This window comes from Ursus maritimus, unplaced genomic scaffold (assembly GCF_017311325.1).
Source record: "Ursus maritimus isolate PB19 unplaced genomic scaffold, ASM1731132v1 scaffold_4, whole genome shotgun sequence".
Taxonomy (NCBI): domain Eukaryota; kingdom Metazoa; phylum Chordata; class Mammalia; order Carnivora; family Ursidae; genus Ursus; species Ursus maritimus.
Genome location: NW_024426552.1, coordinates 65,145,139 through 65,172,240, shown reverse-complemented (window position 1 = coordinate 65,172,240; position 27,102 = coordinate 65,145,139). Strand labels below are relative to the sequence as shown.

Below are 27,102 nucleotides of genomic sequence, written 5' to 3'. Positions count from 1 at the left end.
GACGCAAAGTTCATCGGAACACACACGCACATCCATAGTGGATGCATGGGAAATTAATTATAGCCAGAAAGCTCATCTGGTAAGAGTGTTCTCAGGCTCCATACTTCCATCAACTGGAGAGAAGACGAGCTCTGTTTGTTCTTGGTGAGGAGACCTCCAGTCTCACTATCCCCAAAAGCCATAGGCTTGCCACCTCAAACTGCTTTGGGGACCATCAGGAACAATCATATTGTGCCTGTTTTCCTGTCTACATCAGTAATGAGAGATCCAAGATTCACAGGTCATCCCTATACAAATATGGCTTCATATATCCCCTAATCTGAACTCATCTCTACAGCCTCCCCAACTCCTGAAACCTTTCCACTGCGCCTTCCGGAAGGCTGACAGTCAGTGAATCAGTGGAATCCCTATATTCTCAAGCCCTTCTCCAAGTGTTCTCTTTACTTTCTTAATCCCACCAAAACCTCTCCCCTCATGACACTGCTTCCCCAGCACTTCCAGATCACTGTCACTCTCTCCTTTCTCAAGTTCCCCAGTCTCTTTTCTTGATGCTTTTAAGATTTTTTCTGGTTTTAAGCAACATGATTATGATGTGCTTCAGTGTAGTTTTCTTCATGTTTCTTCTGCTAGGATTCTTGTGTTTCTTAGAATTGTGGGTTTATAGAGACAGAATTTTTCTGCCATTATTTCTTCAATTTTGGGGGCCCTCCTTCATCATGCTCTATGCCCTTCCCTTACTTTTCTCTTCTTCTAGAACCCTAATTACATGTATATTAGGTCACTTAAAACTGTCCCACCGTTCACTGATGCTGGTGGAGTTTTTGGTTTTTTTCTTATTAGTCTTTTTTGCCCCCCTCTCTTCTATTTTGGATAGTACTTATCGCCGTCTTCAAGTTCACTAATCTTTCCTTCTGCAATGTCTAACCTGCTATTAAATCCTGTCCAGTACATCTTTTTTTTTTTTTTTGGTCAGATTGCATTTCCATCTATAGAAATTTAATGTTGGTCTTTTTATGTTTCCTGTGTCTCTCCTTAACATGTTCATGCTTTCTTCTATTTTCTTGAACAAATATAGAATAAAGTAGTTGTTTTGATGTTCCTGCTTACTCAATTTACCATTTGTGCCATTTTGGGATCTGTTTCTATTCATTGTTTTTTCTCCTCTTTATGGGTTGTATTTTCCTGCTTCTTTGCATGCTTGATAAATTTTTATTTTGATGTCAGGAATTCTGAATTTTACCTTGTTGGATGATGGATTTTTTTTTTTGGCACTTCTTTAAATATTGGTGAACGATATTGTAAGATATAGCTGAGTTACTTTTGATCTTTCTGAGGCATACTTTTAAGCTTTATTAGGTGAAACCAGAGCATTCTTTAGCCTAGGGTTCTTTTGTCTTTATTACTGAGGCAATGCCCCTATGAGTATTCAACCCAAACTCTTACGCATTTTGAGCTTTTCCCTTTCTAGCCTTGGGAATGTGAACTATTCCAAGCCTTGTGTGAACTCTGGGAATTGTTCTGCCTGTTCTTTTTTGCTGGTCCTTTTTCCAGCATTTGGTAGTTTCCTCACATGTATCCGCTGATCAGTTATCAGCTGAAGATTCAAGAGAAACTCCCTGTAGATCTAGAACTTTCTGTAAAGCTTTATTCCTCTCTGGTACTCCACCCTAAGAATTCTAGCTAAGTTGGCCTCTTGCAATTCTCAACTGTCTCCTCAACCTAGGGAAACTGCAGCACTCAGTCTGAGCTTCCCATCTCTACACTGATACCTAGAAATTCTCTGAAGTCAGTAGGCTGAAGCATTCATAGGGATCACCACCCTGCCCTGCCTGTTGTCAAATGTCTGAAAACTGTTTCATTATACTTTAATTTTTTTTGTTTTTAGTTGAAAATTGAAGGATAAATCCAGTTCCTAATATTCCATCATGGCCAGAACAACCTTTGATCTAATATATATATCTAATTCTAATACTCAAAACTCCTTGCTGCAGTTGTCTAGAGCCTACCAAACCTGTCTCCAGGGCATTCACCCTCACCATTTGCAAATGTCTTGGCTCATTATTCCTCCTTATGACAGTACTTTTTCTTAAATCTGGTGATTTCAAGATCCACTAGATGATCATCTCAATATCCCTGCCTCTCAGTCCCGACTTCTTCATCCATGATCATGTTCTCTACCCTATACCTCAGTAGTCTGTTCTCTTCTTTATACTCTGACCTTATCTTTACTATGATTGCATCCATGGCATAATCTCAATTTCAAGCATTCCATTCTCCAACACTGACCTCCTCTCTTTCTCTCTTGCCTTGCTTTATATTCCTCCATAGCATTTATCATCATCTGACATACTAAATATTTAATTTTGTTTGTTGCCTAGATCTCCTCATTAGAATACAGGCTCTGTGAAGTCTATCTTCTCAGTACTTAGCACACATTTAGGTACTATCTCCTTGAAACTTTCTTCACTTGGCTGCTAGGGCTCACTTGCTCTTGGCAAACCCATCTTTGGAAGATAACCGGTCTTCTATGATAAGCTGGCTGGGACCTGTGGCAGCAGGAAGGCCAGACAACTATCTACCCTCTAGGGAGCAAGGTATTTTAGTACCCAAGAATGCCAGAACTTACTTTCTATGTATGTATATAGGACATCTGCAGCAGGACAGCCAACATATGCAAGTATATTAGCTTTCTCCTACTGAAAAGGAAAATCACTTCCTAAAAAAGAATTTTTCGTTTATTTTTTATTGCTTCAACCAATGGCAAATATAAAATTGAATTTCCCATGTGGTTACAGGAACTATTGAAATAATTCCTAAAGTAACTTATTTTATAAAGTGAATTTATCTAGCCACAGATAGTTCATACAATTATAATAAAAAAGGCAAAAATTAACATTCTTCTACCATAAAAACAAGTTTGGTTCAATTTAGAAAATGATATTGGAAAATGCTCCTGACAAAAACATAAATAAAAAGAAACAACAAAATAACATTTTCCCCTAAATTTAGCCAACCTTGTAAGGAATGACAAAGGAATTGTCATAGATTGGAGGAGATTAAGGAGAAATGGTAACTAAATGCAATTTGGGACCCTAGACTGAATCCTGGAAGAGGAAAAAAAAAAAAAAAGACGTTAGCTGAAAAACTGGGAAATCCAAATACAATCTATAATTCAGTTGAAAAGCAAACAAACAAACAAAACAAAGAAAACCTCCATTCAGGGGGCGCCTGGGTGGCTCAGTTGGTTAAGCATCTACCTTCGGCTCAGGTCATGATCCCAGGGTCCTGGGATGCAGCTAGCATGGAGTCTGCTTCTCCCTCTCCCTCCTCCTCTCCCCTGCTCATGCTCTCTCTCTCGTTCGCTCGCTCACTCTATCTCAAATAAATAAATAAATAAATAAATAAATAAATAAATAAATCTTTTTAAAAATTGGGGGGTGGGGGGAAGAAAACTTCACTCAGTACAAGAAACCTTCCTCAGCATCTAGCACAAATCCTCTGCAAAAGTACTTACTCTATCTGGAAGTTCTATGCCAGTCAAGACACACCTTCCAGGGCTGGACACCTTTTTGTTCTTAGAAGGTTCTTCCTTTATTGCTTTGAGTTACATCCTTTTGTAGCTTCACTCAATTTAGTTCTTCCTTCTACAACTCCACACAGTGAGTCTAATTCCTCTTTTACTTGATCTTCACATATTTTATATTCTGCCTCAAGTTTCTTTGTAAATGTTGACACACCCAGTTCCCTTAATCTTACACATTGTGATTTTTACATCATTATTCTTGTCACACGACTTTCAAAGTGCTCCAGTTTGTCAATGGTCTTCTTAAAATTAATGCTCGGACCCAATGCTTGAGTGTATCAAACTACTTCTGTTTGACACTCTACTTCTATGCCTAAAACTGTCCTCCTTTTTCAGCAGCTACATCACAGTGATCGTGAATCATTTACCCATACCTGTGTGGTATAATTCAATGCCTTATCATTCAGTTGTTTGACCTCTTTTTTCTCCTCACAGAATCACACTGGCAAGTAGTAAAGTGAGATGTCTGTCCAGAGTATTCCTCAGAGAGTCTACATTCATCTGCCACACTTTATCTGAGAGTCATAAATCTCAACTGACATAACCACCTAGTCACAAACACACACTTTAAAGCTGCCGTGCACCATTTTAGAGAAATCAAAGCATTCAGATTGGATTTTCCCAAAAACCCTGGGCTGGAGTCATCTATTATGCAAAGCCAACTCAATACTTCCTTATATCTGGGCATCATCAGTCTATTTTCTGACCTTTCATCCTCAACACCTCCAAATCCCTTTGAAGTCAAAGCATCAGTCATTTTTGGTCAGGTGTAAAAAACATAGCACGTGCACGGGAATGCTCTGATGTCCACATTGTGCAAAACCATGATCACTTAATCTCTGCTGTTGCATAATGGGCCTTGATGTAAACATAAATACAGTATGGGCAAAGAAGCCTCCCCGTATTTGTCGCTTTGGGGACAGAGGGTTCCTGGTCAGGAATGGGATACCAGCAACAGTCGGTCACCTCACATAACCCTTAAGACGAAGCCGAGGGCGGCGACGGCCCGGGCTCTGGCTCCCCCGGGAGTGACCGCGCCTGCCTGCGCTGCCCGGACCCCCTCACCTCTCTTATCCAGGAGCCACATGAACGCGAAGCAGGGCAGGAAGCCGATGGGTCCCCACAGCACGAGCAGCGCGATGTCCCAGCTGGAGAAGCCATAGGCCTGGCGCGCCGAGTTCTGGATAGGGCCCCAGGTGTTCCAGACCAGGCCCTGCGCGAAGCCCAGCAGCGAGAAGAGCAGCAGCACCAGCCAGCGGCGCCCGTACACCCGCCCGGGACCCGGGGCCGCCGCGGGCAGCGCCGCCGCCGCCTCCCGGCTTCTCCAGACGGCCCCCGGCGCAGGCCCGAGCCCGGGGCCCAGCAGTGGCTGCCGCTCCTCCTCGCTGCTCCAGCCCGCGCCCATGGCGACGCGCGGCCCGCGGGGCCCCTGCCCAGCACCGTCCGGGTGGCCGCCGACCAGCCCCGCGCGGATGCGGCCGCAGGAGGCAGAGGCAGAAGCTGCTGTGGTCGCCCTCGGCCTCAGGGCCGCGCCCGGTGCGCCTGCGCCGCGCTAACCGGCCCGGGGCTGGAAGGCGGGGCAGGTGCCTCGGGCTGGGAGGAGGCTGGGGTACCGCACTGGGGCAGCCCCCTCGCGGGTACTGGAGAGGAAACTGAGGCGGGAGAGGGCGTGGAGACCCCCGTCCCTGAGGCAGGAATAAAAAGGCGGGAGGAGCGCGGCTGAGCCCGGGAAAAGGAAACTCCCAGAAAGGCTGTGTTTAGGGGAGGTTGAGCAAGGAACCTGGGATTGCAGGAGGAAGTGCCTAAGTTTACATCACGTGTCCAATAAACAACTCGGATACCTCCGGTCACTTAAGCTATTGCTTGCTTCTATATTGGATTTATTATTATTATTTTTGATTTCTAACTTTAGAAATTAAAGGGGGAGATAGGATAAGATTGAGCTGTTGGATTTGCCCCTTGAAAATAATTTATTTTTTACAGACAGTAAGTACTGCCTGGTTTTATCAGCTAACTTTTGTCTTAACCAATGAGATTATAAACTAGCTAATTACATTCATATGTATATAAAAAAGAAATAGATATCTTTTTACCTGTTGCCTGTCATTAATAGGCTAGCAAAAAGATATGTTGATTAAGAGATTTCTGTCCCTAATGACTTAGATCTATCTCCAGTTATTACAATTTTGACCAGACGAAAGGTAAGTGAGAAGGGTCGGGGTTGTTGATCTCTTGATCAAGCAGCCGGTTATTTCATTATACAAACCCAGAAGCCTGACAGCTGTCGGTTAGTGTCCTTGAAACCCTAGGTCAAGCGATTTGGCTTGTGTGGGTCGGGAAATGAGTCACGGAGATCGCAATTAAAGGACATTTGCCTGAAGTTCGTATTCCCCAGAAGCCACAAAAACCAGATGGAGTCACGTTACTGCCAAAAGGGCAAGAGAGGTGGAAGAGAAGCGTGGGCTCTCCTGGTAAGAGCGGCTGCAGTGTAAGCGGAGGCAGAGTCCCATTCCACTGCCCGGAGCCCACAGAAATGCAAACCATCCCCCCAAACTCCAATAATGTTGGGTGTAGGAAAGCGGCAAGGCAGATATGTAGGACCTGACTAAAAAAGACGACAATGGAAGGCAGCTAAACGTCTGGGGAAGATAAAAAGCGCTACAGCCGAGACCACGTGCTGACTTTGCAACAACCTGGGAACCAAAACAAACCTGCGTGGCCCCGCCCAGCGCCCGTCACGTGACTGCCTAGTGAGTGGTGCTTCCGGGGGATCCTTGGAATCGCTACCGCGGCTCCTTCCTGCCGTGCGACTCCAGAGCTCGGGTTTTGGCGGTCCCCTGAACCGGCTGCCACTCCACTCCGCTTTGGGGTGGGGGTTGAGCTAGCCATGGCAGCAACCCCGGGGGCGACCACCGAAAAGGCCCCTGCAGCTGGAGCTGGAGAGGTGGAAGGTAGGCGCCAGGCTGAAGTCAGACCACGAGTACAACACGGTGCCAGCTCAATCTCTGGCACCTTTCATATGGCCGTTTGATCTAGCTCTTATTTCACGTCTCTCCGGCACTGCATTAAACTGAAGAAATTTTTTATTTTTAGGGAAGGTGGCTTTTTCAAATTGGGGCATCCAGATTTCCAGTCATCGTGCAGGCTCTGTATCCCCACATTCTGCCAGGGCTGATTCACGCATGAGGGTGGTTTGAATGGATTAAAATTAAATTTGTGAAAGTGAAGCCCACTCTTGAGATAAATGGAAGTGTCTGGGTCTTTTATGAGCAGAGATTATGAGCTTTTGTTAGATTTTGGTGGAGTCCCGCCTTAGATAACCAGTGAGGTTGGGTGGCCCCTGTGCCAGAGATCTCTGTTAGCATTTATTGAGTGCTCTGTTCCTGGCGCAGTTCTGGGTACTGCTACTGGGGATCTAGAGACTTTTGATTGTTTATAATAATGCCTTTTTTCAATTGAGTAAAGGGGCGTGGAAAGGAAAAGAATGATTAATACCTTGTAACATGAATAATACCAGCAGTACACACGGGGTGAGGGCTGTCACCAGGAGGAGAGATCCCTGTGGGGAAAACATAAATGCTTCAGGGAAGAAGTAGATGGAGGTGGTTCTTTTAAGATTGAATGAGATCATGACAAACTTAGGTGGTAGTGCTGGGGAGTTGTGGGAAGACAGGGAGCAGAAAAACAGGATGGCTGTCGTTGGAGATCAAATAGTCATGTTTGCCTAGAGCGGGAAATGACCAATCTGAGCGGAAGAAACAATTATAACTTCCTCCTGTCTCACCACAGTCTCTTTTCTTTATAAACAACCTTATGTACCCCAAGGATACAATTCTTGAACTTTATACCTCCCATCCATTGATTCTTATCTTTTCTGTCCATCTGAACCCCCTTATCAAGTTTATAATGCATGTTCTATTTTATCATGATCTCTCCCCTGAAGATGCACCGTTCCTTTGTCCCTCCCTGTCTTTTATTTTTCTGGCAGAACTCATACTCTTGATGAACCCAACCTTTTGTCCTCTTTGCACCTGCACTTATATGGCTGAATTTTGCTAGAAAAAGCCCTGGGCAAATTGATGACAGTATAAAATGAAAATGATCAACCTCTTGAATATTGAGCCAGCATGGGCCTGAGATCCTCTGATTCTGTTTCTGTGGTAAGCTTACTTCCTCCAATGACAATTCCCCAAACTATATCCTCTCTTCATCTCTTTCTCACTTTCAATGGGTGACTTTACAAGTCAGGTCAGTTCTGCATCTAATTTGTCTACTTTTTCCCTCCTTCACTATCAGACCCTTGTGCAAATCCACATTTCTCACCTAAACCATTGCCGTATCCTCAGCATGTGACCCTGTCTTTTATCTTGTGCCCCTCCAATCCCTTCTCCGTTCAGCAAAAAAGTGACACTCCCTTGCTTAAAATTCTTCAGTGAATTCCACTGCACTTAGAATAAAATCCAAACTTTTAACCATGACCTACAGAAATCCTTGGTCTGGGCTCTGCTGATGTCTCCAGGAGCCTCTTTTGTCACTCACTTCCCCCTCCTCTTGTCTACTTTTCACATAGTGGGCTTCTTAATCTTCAGCTTTCAGAGTATGTCACCACCTGAGTTCTTACCAGACCAACCTATCTAAAACAGTCATTTTCGTTTTCCCCTGACTCCTAACCATTTATGTTCCTGCTTCCTTCATTTCACTTACTGCAGTCGGAAATTACTTGATTATTATTGTTTCCTCCACATGTACTTAAGTACCTTTAGGGCAGAACCTATATCTGTTCTGTTCACCACAGTGCCCAAGCAGCAAGTACAATGCCCGGGCACATAATGGACACTTAGAACATATTTGTTGAGTGAATGAATAAAGGAACTCTGTGCCAAGTCCAAAGGCAGGAGGAAAAAGAGCATGTCATGGTCCAGGAACCTGAAGAAGCTGGTATTAGAAGTGGTGAGGGAAGTGGGATCGTGAAGGGCACCTTATACCAAGTTAAGGAGTCTGGACTTTACGACAGTAGGAGGCCTTTAAAGAGCTTTAGGTAAGGGAGTAACACGATCAGATTTGACGTCAGGAGGATCAATGCCTGAAGGATGGGGGATAGATGGGAGGGAGAAAGACGAAAGAACAGGTACTTACCCTGTAAGCCTCAGTTTTGTCCTCTGTTAAATGCATGATTATTGTAAGAGTTAAAGATAATTGTGAATCATCTAGCACAGTGTCTAGCAGGAAAAACATTCAAGAGTGGCGACCATTTTTATTATTAATAAAAAGGCCTGGCATTGGTGACTGATGGATGTTGAAACTGAGAGAAAAGAAATCAGGGAGAGCTCTGGAATTTTCCAGCCTGAGAAACTACATGGAGATTAGGAACCTGAAGAAAAGGAGGTGGTTGGGAGTAATGTGTGAATGCATAGGTATGGAAAGATGATGCAAAAGATATCAAGCATGCAGCTGATTAAGACGAGGGTTTTTTTAGATTTAGTATTCACTTTCCATGTAGTCACCCTTTTAACGCATACAATTCACTGGTTTTTAGTATGTTCACAAAGTTGTGCAGCCATTACCACTACAATTCCAGAACATTTTCATCACAATGAGAAACCTGGTATCCGTCAGTAGTCACTCCCAATTAGACCCTCTCCCCAGCCTCTGGCAGTCACTAATCTACTCTCTGTCTCTGCAGATATTTGCTTATTCTGGATGTTCCATATAAATGGAATCGTACAATATGGGGCTTTTGTGTCTGTCTTCTTTCACAGTGCATAATATTTTCAAGGTTCATCTGTGTTTTAGCATTTATCAATACTTCATTCCTTCTTATGGCCTGGTAATATCCCATGGTATGATAATACCTCATTTGCTTATCCATTTATCAGTTGATGGCATTTGGGTTGTTTTCACTTTTTGGCTATTATGAATAATGCTGCTGTGAACATTCATATACACATTTTTGTGTTAATATATGTTTTCAGTTTTCTTGGGCATATATCTAAAATTGGAATTGCTAGGCCATAAGATGATTCCATATTTAACTTTTTGTTTTTGTTTGTTTTTTTATTTAATTTAATTTATTTATTTGACAGAGAGAGAGACGGCCAGCGAGAGAGGGAACACAAGCAGGGGGTGTGGGAGAGGAAGAAGCAAGCTCCCAGCGGAGGAGCTTGATGTGGAACTCAATCCAGGAATGCTGGGATCACACCCTGAGCCGAAGGCAGACGCTTAACGACTGAGCCACCCAGGCTCCCCTATATTTAACTTTTTGAAGTAACTGGTGAATCTTTTTTATTTTTTTTTTTAAGAGTGATTGAGAGCACAAGCATGGGTGCAGGGTAGAGGGAGAAGGAGAGAGAGAATCTTAAGCAGGCTCCATGCCCAGCACAGAGCCCCATGCAGGGCTCCAGCTCACAACCCTGAGATCATGACCCTGAGATCATGACCTGATCCAAAATCAAGGGTTGGACACTTAACCTGACTGAGCTACCCAGGTGCCCCAGAGGAAACTGGTGATTCTTGATCTTGAAGTCCTAAGGAAAGAAAAAAATCTGATGAAAATATGGATTTGCTCCCCTGAAAAATGTAGCATACATACACATTTTTGCAGGTGACTTTGTATTTTCGTATTAGATTCTCAGTATCCTATCTATGGAACTTTCAACCACATTTTAAACTGTCCTCCTCTCCAGAATCAACAGTTTGGGTGACTGCTTATTACCATTACAAAGTAAATTAAATAGACAAAATCCTACCAGAAGAGAAGGCTTTGCTTTAAATTACATAAAACTTATGTGAACAAAGGGTAAAAAAAGTGCGTACATTAAATACACGATGTAAAAGGGTCAGTGTATTCAGGATAATGATGAATATTGTGGGAGTCATAGGGAAGTTAATTTTTGAGCAAACTTATTACCATTCTATTATCAAAAAATATTGTAATGTATATTATAAACAGAAGACTATTTCATACAGTGAGGTAGAAGACAGCCCTTGCCTTAAAATAGCTTGTAAATTACAGTTTGAGGGGGAAAGATGCAGATAAAGAGAGTTGTAGTGTAAGACATATCCACAAGCAGGAGGAAATTAATTGGGAAGTAAATCTTACACACCTTCAGTGCTTCGGGGCTGAGAGAAGAAAGATCTAATGCAAGTTGGATTGGTTTGTACTTCCTAGAATAATTTGAAAGTTTGGTATAGTTTGAATATGGAAATGAATGAAAGAGGTCGTTTCTGGCAGGCAAGGCTAGCAGTAGAAGTGAGCAGAGAAAAGCCTGAGTCATACAAGGTCCAGAGGGCAGGGAGGAAGGTGAGGAGACAGACTGGTTCCTATAGAGTAGAACTGGTAGCAGAGAATGCGGGTGAAAAGAAGGAAGATTGTGTCCTTTAAAAAACCAAGCAAGAGCAGGGTCAACCAGAAGTGTTGAAGTGAAGAAGAGGGTTTCAGTTTTCTAAGAAAAATAGAGCAAGGCCATAGAGTGTATGACACTAACACCTCAAAGAGTGAGGAAGTGGAGAGAGGTATTAAGGATTTGAGAGTGAAGAAGCTTTAGAATGGTTGCTGTAGGGGCAAGGGTGATAGGAATCAACCACTGATAACTAACGTGCTGGGAGCAGGAAAGGGACCCAGTGGAGGTGATGGTGAAATTGTGGATCTTTGTTCCACAACTTGTGGATCCTTTTGTTTTGAAACTGTTTCTGATTGTGCTCAAGAGCTCAGAAGTAGAGAAAACAAGTGGTTAGTTTTAATAAAACTTTTAATATTTTAGATACATAGGTAAAAATGAAGTGTGTATTCAGAAAACATTCATTTAGCATCAGTTTATGCCAAACATTGTGCTAAGCTCTAGAGATAGAAAAGTAATCATCTTGCCTTCAAGGATGTGATATTTTTTGTTTGAAGTAACAGCTTGAAATTTATTAAAAGCAGAACATGATCATATTGATAATCCTTTAGATGCATTAGAATCCTTATTTCAAAATAAAGTGGACCAAGGGCGCCTGGGTGGCTCAGTCGGTTAAGCGTCTGCCTTTGGCTCAGGTCATGATCCCAGGGTCCTGGAATTGAGCCCCATGTGGGGGCTTCCTGCTCAGCAGGGAATCTACTTCTCCCTCTCCTTCTGCTCCTTCCCCTGTTCTCTCGCTCCCTCTCCCTCTCAGATAAATAAATAAAATCTTTTTTAAAAAATGTACTTATAAAAAAACAGAAAAGAAAAGGGACCTTAAAAATGCAAAATAAAGAACCATGTTACTGCTATTACAGCTTAAAGTTCATAATATTTTATTATTTAGTAAAGGTGCTCTGTTTCCCTGGCACCTGGGTGCCTCAGTCCGTTGAGCATCCAACTCTTGATTTCGGCTCAGGTTGTGATCAGTAGCCAGAGCACAGAGGATTTTTAGGGCAATGAAATACTCTGTATGATATAATGATGGATATATGTCATTATATTTTGGTCTAAATCCATAGAGTGTATGACGCTAACACTGAACCCTAAGATAAACTGTGGACTTTGGGTGATTATGACGTGTCAATTCAGGTTTATCCTGGTTAAAAAAAAAAATGTACCATTCTGGTGAATGATGTTGATAATGGGGAGCCTATGCATATGAGGGAAGGGGATATATGGGAAATCTGTACCTTTTCAATTTTGTTATAAACCTAGAACTACTCTAAAATAAATTCTTAAAAACCAACCAACCAACATGAAACTGTTTATTGTTAAGAATCAACTTAAATTCTGAGATTTTAGAGGATCACACATTGTTTGAAGCTTTTCAGTGAAATTGAAAGTGCAATTCTTTGAATCTGATTCCACCCTCAGATTGAGGTTGTATTTCTTTCTCTTGGGCTCTGATAGTTTTAATTGTAGCCAGGTTTATGTCTCGATGAAGAGAAGAATATACTTAAAGTAACTCTTCTTCCAGTCTTCCTTGAAATGAGTAAACATTTAAAATGAATAGGGAAATCCTTAAAGGGGACCTCTCATGCAGATACCACTCGTGGCAACCTGTATCACCAGCATGAAGTAGGCAGATACGAAGTAACTTGATAAGGGAGGACCCTTTTCAAATAGGAATTTATCTCCTGCTTTTGAAAGAAGGAAGATCCCTCCCTGCCCCAGCAACAATGTACTAACCGCCCCTTGCAGCCAATGAGAAATCGCCACAACCTCCAACTCTTGTTTTTGCCAATGAACTTTTGTTCAGAACTTCCCCATTCCCTCCTAAAGTCAGTTTGCTTGTCCTGAATTGTAATTCCCCTGCTCTTCCCAAATAAGCACATTTTGGTGGTAAAATAACTGGCTGTTTTAACATTGACATTCCCAAGGAAAAACCTCATTCCAGAGTTGTAGGGACTTGAGTTTCGTATAGTGCTGACATTCCTACGTGACCGGATTTACTCCTCCTCAGTTGGAGATGCTGTACTCTGTCATTTTTTTTTTCTGATTAAAAAAAAAAAAGGCACAAGGAGGCAGTTGAGTTTAAAGAAAAGCAAAAGCCTATGTAAACAATTTCCATGCTAGAGCATATATATAATTCATGTGTAGCTAAATATATTTGATAAGGACAAATAACAGAACTATACTGTTGAATTTTTTTAACTGTAGTGAAAACCAAATAACATAAAATGTATTATCTTCACCATTTTTAAGAGTACAATTCAGTAGTGTTAAGTATATGCACGTTGTGAAACAGATTTCTAGAACTTTTTCATCTTGTAAATCTGAAACTCTACTCAGTAAACAACTCTTCTTTTCTCTCTCCCCTCAGCCCCTCTTACTGCCATCCTACTTTGTTTCTATGAATTCAACTATTTTAGATACCTCATGCAAGTGGAATAATACAGTATGTGTCTTTTTGTGGCTGGCTTTTTTTCACTTAGCTAATGTCTTCAGGATTCATTCATGTTGTAGCATATGATAGGATTTCCTTCCTTTTTAAGGCTGAATGATATTCCATTGTATGACGTCAGTGGACGTTTGGGTTGCTTCCATCTTTTGGCTGTTATAAATGTGTGGCTATGCATATGAGTGTGCAAATATCTTTTTAAGACTGCTGTTGAATTTTTTTGATGAACAGTTAGATAAAATAGCCATTTTATTTTGAAATACAGAAAATTTTCCTAGTGGAATTCTGAAGAGCTAGATGGAAACATTTTGGTAGAAATTTTGAAGATACTTTGGAGCCTTTTAAAGAACTTTAGACTTTAAGATACTATTCTTTCTAGTATTTTTTTTTTTTTTTGGTAAAGATTTTATTTATTTATTTGAGAGAGAGTGAGAGAGAGCACAAGAGGGGTGAGGGACAGAGGGAGAAGCAGACTCCGTCCTAAGCAGGGAGCCTGATGCAGGGCTTGATCGTGGGACTCCGGGGACATGACCTGAGCCAAAGGCAGATGCCCAACCAACTGAGCCACCCAAGCACCCTATTCTTTCTAGTATTAACCTCACAAAATATAGATTTACTCTTCCTTACTTTAAGTTTAGGACCAGTATTACTTTTGAACTTATAAGTACTATTTATGAGTTCTGGCTCGTAAATGGATTAAAGTGAGGAGGAGAAGATGATTTTTTTGGCTTGACTGGGCAAGAGTTACAAATGTAAGAAGATGGGAAGAAGAGGATGTGAAGTGTCCAGCATGTAACTGTCTTCTGTTCCCAGCCTGGACCTGCTTGGGTGTTCACTACTGCACCAACGCTTGGTATTGGAAAGATTATGTCATAACAGCCTCAACACTTCTGTTTATGGTTTCATCAGTGGCATCACCTTCTAGACCTTGAAATTTAAAGGGTTTGTGACTAATCATCATTTTACTTAAGCATTATATTAACTTTCAGGGGAATTTTCTTGGTTTATATTGACATTTTAAAATAGTGACTATGAAATGAAAAATTATCATTGGTGTAAGTTTTACCATTTGGTCTTTAGTATGAATATAATCATTTTGTTAAGTGGTACTTGCATAGTTCCATCAGTGTTTTTCTGATGTGGCCCAAATGTTCATTATTTTTTATCCTAATATCTACCATTCCAGAAGTTTTTAAATTTCTTATATGTGTATACAGAGTTGTTGATGAAACCATCATAGGCTTCCGTGTATATATTTAGAAATAAGAAATAATTTAGCTTACCATACCAGGACCCAGTTTTGTGACCTACTCTTATGTAACCTTCTGAAAACTTTTAAATATGATTTTAATAAAACTTAATTAAAATTTTATAGTTATTAACATTTCTATTAAAATTATACCTGACATGAGAGTTAATTTCAGTTTCAGGATCTTTGTCTTTGTCGTATTCTATCAATATTAGTAACAAATTCTGGAAACTTGGGTAAGTTTTCCTTATTCTCCTCTTGAATTCTAAATTGCAGATACAAATCCAAGCCAGGTATTAACTGACGGAAGGCAGATTGCTAACAAATTCAGAGAAATTAGGTTTCAAATTATCTTGTAGCTTGCATTCATTAAAGAAAAAATTGCTGAGAAAAAGGCAATTTGCTTTTTAATCATGTTTCACTATCTCTAAAGAATTAGTTGGAAAACAAAGCTGTAATAAAGTATCTGAATAACATGCTACGTTTAGATGGAGAAAAGACTATTGTGCAACACCTAGATCACTAATCTTTTTTCAGCAGTTTCTAAGTCATTTCATTAGAAATTGTTGCTTGCTAAAAGTTTAGACCTAAATACACTTATCCTTTAAAGCCTGTCAAGGTTGCTTCAGAATTTTTATAGCTCTTTGCAAATATACCTGGCTTGGAGTGACTGAGTCCTTCCCTAGGCTATTTAATTAATACAATGTAGATTGCATTCTTCTTTAAAGGAAGTTGTAACACTTAAATTTGTTAATTTAATGGCCCAGTTCATTGTTGTTTAAACTATCAGAAACCAAATTACTTTTATCTCACAACCAGCTGATGGTTTTATTTCATTGCTAGGCCTGAGATTCTGTAAATATGCTAATTTCTTGTTATGGTGAGCATCCTACTGCTCTGTTCTGCACACACTTTATAGCACGTTGTATTCATTTAGCAAATGTTTGAGCATTTAATATATCCTAGTCACTGGGTCAGGTGCTTTCTCAGCAAATTTTAGTTTTTAGTGTCTCTTATTAATAACTTCTGGGATGTCGGGAATTTTTAAATCAAATCATTAAATACTTTTTTAACAGGCATTATGTTAGAGGAAAAAATATTTCTTTGAAGCTATCTAAAAAGTAGTGTCAAAACACTACTCATATGTTACTAATGACCACGTATGTATTTGTGGAAGGGTGGCAAGATATATCTTACCCAAATATGAGAACTCTTTGGGGAACGTTCAAAGCCAGATCTATTGGCTCTGATTTAAATAAGCAGAATAAATAAATCCCTACCCCAAAAGGACTCGTGCTTTCTTTTTCTCTGCCCGTTAAAGTTCTAGAAACAAAGTGTTCAGAGCTTGAATATATTACAAGTATAGAACTGAAAGAATGCTACAGGGTCAGACCAGCCATGATTCATTCAGTGTAAGTCACAGAGTATTTTATAGAGAGAATGTGGTTGTCCTTGAAAACAATAGCCTTAGAAGGCAAGGTGTTAAACCAGTTATGAACTAGTAAACAGTCTTGACTATAAGAATTAAGTTTTATATGTGAAAGGATTTAGGAGGTAGAATTTTGCTGGTATTGGTTCAGTGGCACAAAGATGGACATTTTTCCATTCTTTCAGCTGAAGTTTGCGATTTCCTGGGCCTTTTTAAACGTTTTATTTATTTATTTATTTACTTACTTACTTACTTACTTATTTTAAGTAATCTCTATGCCCAATATAGGCCTCAAACTCATGACTCCAAGATCAAGAGTTAAAATGCTCTACCACTTGAGCCAGCCTGCCCCCTGGGCCTTTCTTTGATCTCTCAAAGTGGTTAACCATTATGTCTGTTTTCCAGGCAAAATGTAGGAGAGAAGGCTAAGGGCAAAAAGGCTGACGGGCAACTTCCAGACACATCTCTGGCCACTCGTATCTGCACAGGAGTCTAAGAATTGTGATTTTTCAGCCACATCCATTGCACAGAGTTCTGTTAGTAAGGAAGAAGGGGGTGGGTATGGGATAAGGTAGGAACTAGCAGTCTGTACTACAGGTGTTTTCCCACCACCCCCTGCCCTCATAGGCACAAACCAGAACATTCCTCTCTCCCCCCCGACAGCACACCTGGATTTATTATCCATGAATCGGCCTACAGCTTTCCGAAACTTATTTCTCTTTTCAGATTATACTCTCTCTCCTGAGTTTGTAGTGTTCGTGTAGGTCCCACAGTTTGAATTCTCTGGAAGCAGGATGGTGCAGTGGAAAGAGCACTGCACTTGGAATCAGGGAACCTGACCTATAGTTCCAGTTTGTCACTGGTGTGTTGAGCTTTGACATCTGAGCTTCCTATTCTTCCTTTGGATAATGGAAACAAAATGCCTTCTCTGCCTGTGGTTTGTAGGCTTCCTAGAGGATCAGATGAGCAGTTTTAATGTATATAAAAGTACATGGCAAATAAAGCATCATACAAGGAAATGTATTATGATGATGATGTTCAAAACCAAACTCTTCATCTTCCCACCAGAATGAACTGCTGCAACCTAACTTTTTTTTTTTGTCGAGTCACAAAGTCTGGAAACCTCAGTCTCCCTTAGGGCTGTATCTGCCTCCCACCCCACGTCTTTGGTTGTAATAGTCTTTGATATTATTCTCTTAGTATTTCTATATCCCTACCACCTCTGCCATCCTACAGCCCCCCACCCCCCGCCCCGTTGTTCAGGGCCTTATTGTAACACTTCTTACTTGGCTAGTACAGTAGCTCTCTGAGTCAATTCCAGTCTCTGCATCTCCACACATTTCTATATGGCCCTCATTTTTATTGCTAACGGATATAATGTACCATGGGAAAAAATTTACATAACATTTAGTGATATTCAGTAAATATTTTTCTACTTTTAGACAATAGGCTGTTTATATTTTCTATTGTTATATTATGGTAGTAGGTATTTTATGTGCATACATATATAATATATATGAATATGCATATAGCCGATGATTACTTTGTTAAAAGCAAATTCCTATAACATGAGTTACTAGGTTAATGGGTGGTTATTTGAGACTTCTGCTTCATTTTTAATTGTTTGCCAAAGGATAGTACTAATTTATGTGCCACAAACAACAGAGTATTATCATGAATGTATTGCAGCTTCTCACAGTCTAGCAAAACTTAAAAAATACATAATAAAAAATGCAGCTGGTCAATTTTTCATGTACACAGAGTCCAGGCACTCCAAGTCCAGGAAGATTTAGTGGGTCGTGATCCAGGTAACCTTGTACTTACATTTATAGGCGAGTGTGGATCAAGACCCCTAATGTGAATTTATTAAATACGTCAAAAGTGGAAAACAATCTCAAGAAAAGATGGAAAATTTTTTTCCTGGTCACATCCTGTTTCCCTTATAGGCTCTTCACTTAAAGATAAGCTTGGGGCTTCGTTTACCTGGAGATACCCAAGGGTGCCTTCTCTCTCCCCCCCCCACACCCCCCCAGCTCTTCTACGGCCTTTCCCCTCTGAGTGTCCACCCTTGTCTCCTGACTGGGGAGCCCTGACTATGTAGACAGTGACAGAATGTCCTCACATGTCTCGCTTACTTTCATCAAGGGTTTAGGGAAGGATTCTGAGTGTTCGCGCTTGTCTGAGCAAAGGGGCCAAGTTGACTTCAATTTTCCTTTTCTTTAAAAACAAGCCTTACATTCAGACAAGTACAAATTACTCAAGTTCCTTGATGACTCCTTCCCCATCCCTCTTCTTTTTATCAGAAAGTTTAGGAGAAAGTTGGATGATGGGAGAATTTAGATTATTTATGAGCTTTTCTTAATTTTTTTGAATTAAGTGTAATTACAGAATAGATAATGAATTAGAGGGTTTAGCTGACTATTCTAGAGAATCAAATCTAGAGAATCATAAATATATGCCGATGATATACATATATATATCAGGAGTCAGAGTATGAAGCATTTTTTGACTTTCTAAAAAACCTTTTCATTTTAAGATGTCTCTAAGGAGAAACTTACTTGTTCTTTTATTTAGGAAATACTTACCATTACATGCTATCCAGGATTTATAGCCTCTGATTCTGTGAAATTTATTGAAGTACTCAGTAATTCACAGCATCTGTTTATAGATGCAATTGAAGTCAAAGATTAACATTGATACCCATCCTAGTACATCTTTTACCTTTTTAAATCTTGAAATGAAAATAATCCCCCCTCACCCCTTTGACTGACGTATGAATTCAGTAGTCTTTTTGGGTAAACACATGATATGGCAAGTAGAATTATTCCTGACTCCAGCAACTGTAGTTCTAGAGTAGTTCCCATCAGCATTTCATATACAACAATTTTCAGAAAATTGTATCTTTTAGAATTTAAATATAGTTGGAAAGCCTTTTTTAAAAAACATTTTTTGACATTGAAAATTGTAACTGTTTTCCAACATTTAAAATTTAATATGAGAAAAATCATTTAAGAATTATGGTTTTTGAGGTCAAATATTTATGTAAATAGTAATAAATGAAGTGTAAAATGTAGTATAATTGCATAGAAAGATTTACCTTAATAGAAATGATATTAGCTACGTTTCCTTCATATTATGTGAAATAACTTTATAGTTATCTATTTCTCTCCCTAGGTGAACATGTCAAACCTTTTACACCAGAGAAAGCAAAAGAAATTATAATGTCTTTACAACAGCCTGCAGTCTTCTGTAACATGGCTTTTGATTGGCCAGCACAGCACTGGACTGTTAACCACCTTTCTGAGGTCCTTCGTGGCAAGCAGATACGATTCAGGATGGGAATGAAAAGAACGGATACAGGTAGGACTACAAGTAATCGTAATAATGTCTCTTCAGTAGCATTCCCACATTCTTAGCAGTGGTTGCTTTATCTCTAGAAAATCCTTTATTTCTAATCCTGTTTTTGACCATTTGCAGATGGGAAAGTTTTATTGGAAGTTTTAGAAGGACAGTTTGTGTCCTAAGATTTTTTTTTTAGGGGCGCCTGGGTGGCACAGCGGTTGGGCGTCTGCCTTCGGCTCAGGGCGTGATCCCGGCGTTATGGGATCGAGCCCCACATCAGGCTCCTCTGCTATGAGCCTGCTTCTTCCTCTCCCACTCCCCCTGTTTGTGTTCCCTCTCTCGCTGGCTGTCTCTATCTCTGTCAAATAAATAAATAAAATCTTTAAAAAAAAAAAAGATTTTTTTTTTAAACTAAGCCTATAGTTGGTAACCTTACACAGTTGATAACGTTATACGTTGTATTTGTTCAGGTATCATGGTTCACTGAATGTGGTAGATACTTAATATTTGTTAATGTGTTATTATTATGTTCCCCTGTGACTGAGAAAGATGATTACTAGGTCCCTTTTACTTTTGACTCATGTAGAATGTGTCCTTTTATTTTTGGCTTCAGGCACTATATTTATAGGGCTTACTCTTGGTTGTAACTTTATCTCTGCTCTATCAGCTGCCTGACCTCTATGGTACTGCATAAATATGAAAAGTATGTAAAGCTGTCTTTTTTCATCCTCTTAAGCAGTTAGATTTTGCCAGCTTCTTCTCCCCTGGAGACTTGTACCGTTTTGCTATTTTGTCTTCTAGTCAGATAACACAGTTTCTGTTAACTCTAAAAATAATTAATTTAAAGGAAAAAAACAGTGTTGTTTTTAATCTAAAGGAGTCCATGACCATCGTCTGGCTTTAGAATGTGTTTAACTTCTATTTTGTAGTTTGGTGTCTAGAGTTTGGTAGTCTAGAATTTCACAATGTTTGAAGCATTGCTGTAAAGTGGCTCTATGAGTATCTATTAATAACTCAGAAGGAACTAGAAAATTACCCAGTTTCCTTTCTAGCTTCTCTAAACTTCTTTTCTCATGTTGACCTTCTCGCACATCTCTCAAGAGTTACCTGGTTTTTGGTGTCTAGAACCCCCTTGTACTCATGGCAGATAGAGCAGGATTAATACCTAAAGTTCTGTAACATCTTATTCTAATCACAGACCCAAATGTTTACTGTGTTTTAAAATTAAATGCTAGACCAGCCGAAGGCACATAAAAATTTAGCTTGTGCTTTTTCTTTCTTGATTTTAGTCAAATAAATCTCCCATCCACTGAAGTGTCTATTAGACAATAATTTGGAGATTAGTAAGAACTGTAATTTTTTTCACACCCTGGTTGGACTCCAAAAACAATAAAACCACTAATTGCTAACAGTTATTGAGAGCTATTGTGTGAGGCACTCTTCTGGTGCTTTATACATATTAATTCTCTTAATCTTCAAACCCTCTTAGAGTGGTACTATTATAAGCCTATTTTGTAGATGAGGCACAATGATTTGACACTTTTAAGCTAATACTTAAGCATAAAAGAAAGAGAAAGTAGAAGTTCTCTGCAGTTGTGAGCAACTGCTCTGTTTTCACTAAAGATATATTTTTTTAAAAATTTAGATATAATTCACATAACATTAAATTTATCATTTAAAAATATATAGTTCAGTGGTTTTAGCATATGCACGATGTTGTGCAACCATCATCACTGTCTAATTCAATCACGCCATAAGGAAGCCTAGTACCCTTTAAGCGGTCACTCTCGATTCCACCTTACCACCAGTCCCTGGTGGGCAATCAAAATAGATTTGCCTATTTGGGACATTTCATATAAATGGAATCATTCAATACATGGCCTTTTGTGTCTAGCTTCTTTCATGTAGCATGTTTTCAAGTTTCATCCAGGTTGTAGCATGTATCTGTATTTCATTTCTTTTGTTTTTGCTGAATAATATTCAATTATACGTATATACCACGTTTTGTTTATCCATTCATCAGTTGATGGACATTTGGGTTGTTTCCACTTTTTGGCTATTATGAATAATGCTACTATGAACATTTACATACAAGTTTTTATGTGGATATATGTTTTCATTGTTCTTGGGCTTATACCTAGAAGGGGAGTTGCTGAGTCATACGGTAACTCTGTGTTTAACCTTTTGAGGAACTGCCAAAACATTTTCCAAAGCAGCTGAACCATTTTACATCCCCTCCCCCACTGTATGAGGGTTTTAATTTCTCTATATTTTTGTCAATACTTATCCTGTTTTTTATTCCAGCCATCCTGGTGGGTGTGAAGTGTTATCTCATTATGGTTTTGATATGCATTTGCCTAGTGACTAATGATGTTGAGTGTCTTTTCATGTGTTTATTGACCATTTGTATATCTTTTTTTGAAAAATGTGTATTCAAGTCCTTTTCCCATTTTCTAAGATTTTATTTATTTTTGCGAGAGAGAGAGCAAGCGCGCATGCACGTGCGCACAAGTGGGGGTGGGGGGTGGGAAGGAGCAGAGGGAGAACCAGACTCCCCACTCTCTCTAATAAATAAACAAAATCTAAAAAAAAAAAATACACCTAACTTAACAAATGTCATAGCTTAACCTAGCCTACCTTACATGTGCTCAGAACACTTATTAGCTTACAGTTGATCAAAATCATCTAACACAAAGCCTTTTTTATGACAAAGTATTGAATGGCTCATGTAATTTATTGAATATGATAGTGAAAGTGAAAAACAGAATGATTATATGGGCACAGAATGGTTTTAAGTGTATCTGTTGTTTACCCTTGTCATGATCTGGCTGGGAGCTGTTGCTTGCTGCCACTGTCCGGCATCATAAGAGAATATCATAGTTACATATCACTAGCCAGGGAAAAGATCAAAATTTGAAGTATGGTTCCTACTGAATATGTATCACTTTCACACCATCATAAAGTCAAAAAATCATTAAGACAAACCACTGTAAGTAGGGGACTGTATTTATTCTGGATATTAGAGCTTTATCAGATTTAGGACTTTTAAATATTTTCTCCGATTCTGTGGGTTGTCTTAATTGTTCTTTTTAAATTTATTTCTTTGAGTATAAATGCAATATTTCCACAAGCAGTAGAGGGTAGTGGTGTAAGAGTGCTAACTCTGGTATCAGCTCGCATGGGTTCAGATTTTGGCTTACCATGTGACTTTGGTCACATTCCTTCTCTGTATCTTAGAAATGTTTTCAAAACTTGGGATATACTGTATGGTGACTAACAGAATAAAAAATTATTATTTTTTTTTAAAAAGATTTTATTTATTTATTTGACAAAGATAGAGACAGCCAGTGAGAGAGGGAACACAAGCAGGGGGAGTGGGAGAGGAAGAAGCAGGCTTCCCAACGGAGCAGGGAGCCTGATGCGGGGCTCGATTCCAGAACGCTGGGATCACGCCCTGAGCCGAAGGCAGCTGCTTAACAACTGAGTCACCCAGGCGCCCCCATAATAAAATATTATTATAAAAAAAAAAGAAATGTTTTAAAGATTAAGTGTTCGTATGCATAAAACATGTAGAACAGTAAATGCTCAACACGTAGTGAATGCTCAACAAATGTTATTTAAAAATAGAAATAATTAAAAAATAAAAGTATGATTCTTCATTGTAGAGAACATTGAAAAAATGGGAGGATCCAAATAAATTTAAAAACACTTTGTCCTATTACCAAGAGAGAACCACTAGTTACACTCTGATAAATGTTTATGCGCCTTTTTGAATTTTAAAAAATAAAGTTGTAATAATTTTCACAGCTTGCTTTTCTTTTTTCATTTCACATGTCCTGAGCAGTTTCTCTTGATGTTAAATGTGACTTTTAAATGGCTAATATACTGTTGTATGGTAGTATCATAACGAATTTAAAATTTTTTCCCATTTTGATTATTTAGATTGCTTAGAAGCTTCAAATTTATAAATAAGACTGTAGTGAGCATCTTTGAAAACAAATCTTGTTCAAGTTTCTGGTTATTTCCCTAGGATAGATTCCTAGAAGGAAAATGACTGGGTCAAAGGGTGTGAATGCTATCACGAGGAGCAGCACTATGCATGAACCTTCTTAGACCAGAAACCTTTGAGTCATCTGATTGCGCCTCTGAGTGGTGTCTGGTGACCCTGTGACTTACACCCTAAATATGTAGCGCATCTACCTGCTTCTCTCATTCCAAGTGGCCATCCTTTAGGCGGGGTTAGCCTGCCCTCTTATCAACATAGTTGCGGTAGTCTTGTCCCTGGTCCCTCTGCACCCCCTGCCCTCCCCATCCAGGCCATTTTTCATATTGAAACCAGAGACAGTTTTTAAAAAAACAAATCTCATCCTATTTTTCTGCTTAAAACACTTAAGTGGCTTCCATAACCCTTAGGCAAAAGGCCAAAATTTTCGTGTGGTGTAGAAATCTCTGTTCGCTTCACCAGCTTAATCCCGCTCCCTGAGCTCAGGCCAAACAAGCATTTTTTTCAGCTTTTTTATTTCCAGAGGTTTGCTTCTCCTTTCTTCAAGGCCTTTGCATATAGAGTCCAGCCATTCTTTTCTCCTTTCCCATTTTCCCTTACTGTAGCTTTCCCTGGTTAACTCCTCTTCTTCCTTCAGATCTTAGCTCAGATGTCATTTTCCCATGGAAGTCTTTCCTGATCGTAGTGCCTCTGCTTCCCAGATCAGGGGCAGCTTCTCACTGGTCTCAGAGCACCTTGTATTTTCCAGTAGCACTTAGCTCAGTTAGAATCACGGGTTAGTCTGTAAGTAAGTACCTGTTTAAAGTCTGTCCTCCCCTCCAGAAGGCCGCCTTCTCGAGGGCCAGGGTCAGGCCTCACCACGGGCTGAGCACCTAATGGACACTCAGATCTTCGTGGAGTAAAAGAATGAAAGGCCTTTGGTACATATGGCAAAGTGCTTCGCAGAAAGGTGGTTTCCGTTTATTCTCCTGTCAGAACATGCGAGGGTGCCTGTCCATTCCTTTGCTCAAACTGAGATTCATCTTTAAAAAAAAAATCAAACTGATATTTTTATATAGTCCAATCTCATTAACATTTTATTCTTATTTTATTTAGAAATTCTTTCTGTATCTTAAAAATAGGTAAATATTCTAATATTTTCTTCTAATAGCTTGATTTCCCTTTTACATTTTACTCTTTATCCTTTACGTATTTATCTTGATGTATGGTGTTCACTGACTTTTTTAGTTAAGTTGGAAATAACAATACCTTTTATTTCAGTACCATCTACTGAATAATCCTTTTTTCCCCTACTGACTTTGAAATCATCTTTATTATATTACTGCATTCTTATAAATTCCAGCATCTGTTTTTGGACCATGTATTGAGCTATCAGTTTTGAAGCTATTTTTTAAATGCTATTTTAGCAACTGACATGTATTTTAATATTTGAAAGAACAACTCATCCTCCCTAATTACTTTTCTTTCTTAGTATTTTCTTGGATGTTATTGAATTTTATTCCTGTAAATGAACTTTAGAGTTAAGTAATGTACTCATGTTAAACAAATCCTGTTGGGATTTTAAGTGAAAAATCATTAAGTGCTGTAAGTTAATTCAGAAAGAATCTACCTTGTGATAATACTGTCATCTTCCTATACAAAAATATATCATTATCACCTAGCAAGTCCATTTCATCTCTCAGTGAAAAGATTTGGGGTTTTCATATAGGTCTACAAATTTCTGAAAATACTATAAATATAAACTTTTTATAGCTTGTATGAAGGAAATCATTTTTACCTATTATATTTTTCTAACTAGTTGTGTTGAGTAGATTTTTAAAAGCCATTTATTTTTGTATGTTTATTTTTTATCCAGCTATTTATTAGTGTATGTAGTTAAAGTTTATTCTTGTGGGTTTTCTAGGAAGCCAGGCATCTGATCTTAAAATCAGTGATAACCTTGTTTCCTTCCTATTGAATGATTTCTTATTTTTGTTTTAGGTCTTGGTTTGAGTTTTTCTAGAATGCTTGGGATAATAGTAATTATACTATTTGAATTGTGTGTATCTCTTAGTTTATTTTGGAAGCAGATAATATTATCTCATAGCTCTTTGAAACGATTCTGGATGGGATTCATTTGGATCATATAGGCCCAGTGGCAATACTATACCTCAGCTGGCAGTAATTTAGGAAAACAGTTGTAAAAATAACCCTGAGCATTTGTAGATGGGGGTGCAATGATGGTCAAAAGTACCCACATTCCATGCAGTGTTTCTTGCTTGTAAAATGATGAAGTCTAGGGGCACCTTGGTGGCTCAGTCCGTTAAGTATCTGCCTTCGGCTCAGGTCATGATCCCTGGGTCCTGGGATCCAGCCCCACATCGGTCCTCCTGCTCAGCGGGGAGCCTACTTCTCCCTCTCCCTCTGCCACTCCCCCTGCTTGTGCTCTCTCTCTGTCAAATAAATAAAATCTTCTTTAAAAAATAAAATGATGAAGTCTAACAAAATGGAGAAATCTTTGTTTCCCTACCCTGCAAGACATATTTTAGGACTCCCTTGTATGAGAGTTAGAAGCAAACTCAACTTACACACTACTTCCAAATCCTGAGCTCGGTTGAGCTTCTTCTTACCTAACACTTTGACAGTAAGTGGGATGAAAATTGCAGCTGCCTAGGCTACTTCAATGTTAAATGAAAGAACAATAATAATAAAGTTAGAAAGGAATAATTGCATTGCAAAAAATAAACTAAGAAAAACAACTATACTACCCAGAAAGAAATTGTCATGATAACAGAATGAAAACAGTACCTTTGGTGCTGCTACTTCTAGGAAGGAAAAATTCAAAAGATTCTATTTTGAAGTCACTATGTAAATGTAAAAAAGTCTGTCATTTCCATTCATTCCATTCATCGTAATTTTCTCCTGACAGTAACAGTTCTCACATGTAATTTTTGCCCTTTTAGATTTTCATTTCTTAAAGTACAGAGCTGCCTGTGACAGAGAACAAAGTCCCCTGATAAGGCTGCAATGCAGACATGCCTGTGAAAACCGGCCTACAACTGTACCCCCCAGGGACAAGTGTCTCAAGTAATGGCTTTAGTATTCAGTTCCATCAGTTGGATTGAATTTTATGAAGTGAAAACTCTGTAAGACAGTGTGAGGACTTCAGGCTTCCTTTGGAGCTTACTGAAATGACTATAAAATGACTCCTATTTCCCAGAACCATGCGGCTTTCTTGCCACATGGGTTTTTGTTTGTTAAAAAAAACAAAACAAAACAAAACTGTGTATTCCTATGTTGTCAGGGTAAATTCTTTTTTTTCTTTTTTTAAGATTTTATTTATTTGAGAGAGAGAAAACAAGTGGAGGGGAGAGGCAGAGGGAGAGGGAGAAGCAGGCTCCCCACTGAACAGGGAGCCCAACACGGAGCTCATCCTAGGGATCCAGGATCATGACCTGAGCTGAGGGCAGATGCTGAACCGACTGAGCCACCCAGGGGCCCCTGTTGCTGGGGTAAATTCTTGATGGTGATGTTGATAATATTAAGAACATATATATATGTTGATGGGTTACTGAGTGGCAGGCACTGTTCTGAGTGCTTCTCAAAAATTGTCAAATTTAAATAGTTCTTAAATATTGCAGATTTTTATCTTTTAGATAAATGTACTCCTGTAAAGT

At 39.3% G+C, this 27,102-nt stretch overlaps 2 protein-coding genes across 2 annotated transcripts in view; one reads left to right on the top strand and one right to left on the bottom strand.

Moving 5' to 3' along the window:
• The window catches only part of SLC49A4 (solute carrier family 49 member 4), a 67,524-nt gene extending 62,518 nt beyond the window's left edge, over positions 1-5,006 (bottom strand). The window contains exon 1 of the mRNA XM_008708249.2: positions 4,649-5,006. Within this exon, the coding sequence (XP_008706471.2) occupies positions 4,649-4,988 (340 nt within the window). The 5' untranslated portion in view covers positions 4,989-5,006. The remainder of the gene's footprint in view (positions 1-4,648) is intronic.
• Positions 5,007-6,318: 1,312 nt separating this feature from the next.
• Positions 6,319-27,102, top strand: part of HSPBAP1 (HSPB1 associated protein 1) — a 57,547-nt gene continuing 36,763 nt past the window's right edge. Inside the window, exons 1-2 of the mRNA XM_008708156.2 lie at positions 6,319-6,534; positions 19,276-19,461. Coding sequence (XP_008706378.1) covers positions 6,471-6,534; positions 19,276-19,461 — 250 coding nt within the window. The 5' untranslated portion in view covers positions 6,319-6,470. The remainder of the gene's footprint in view (positions 6,535-19,275; positions 19,462-27,102) is intronic.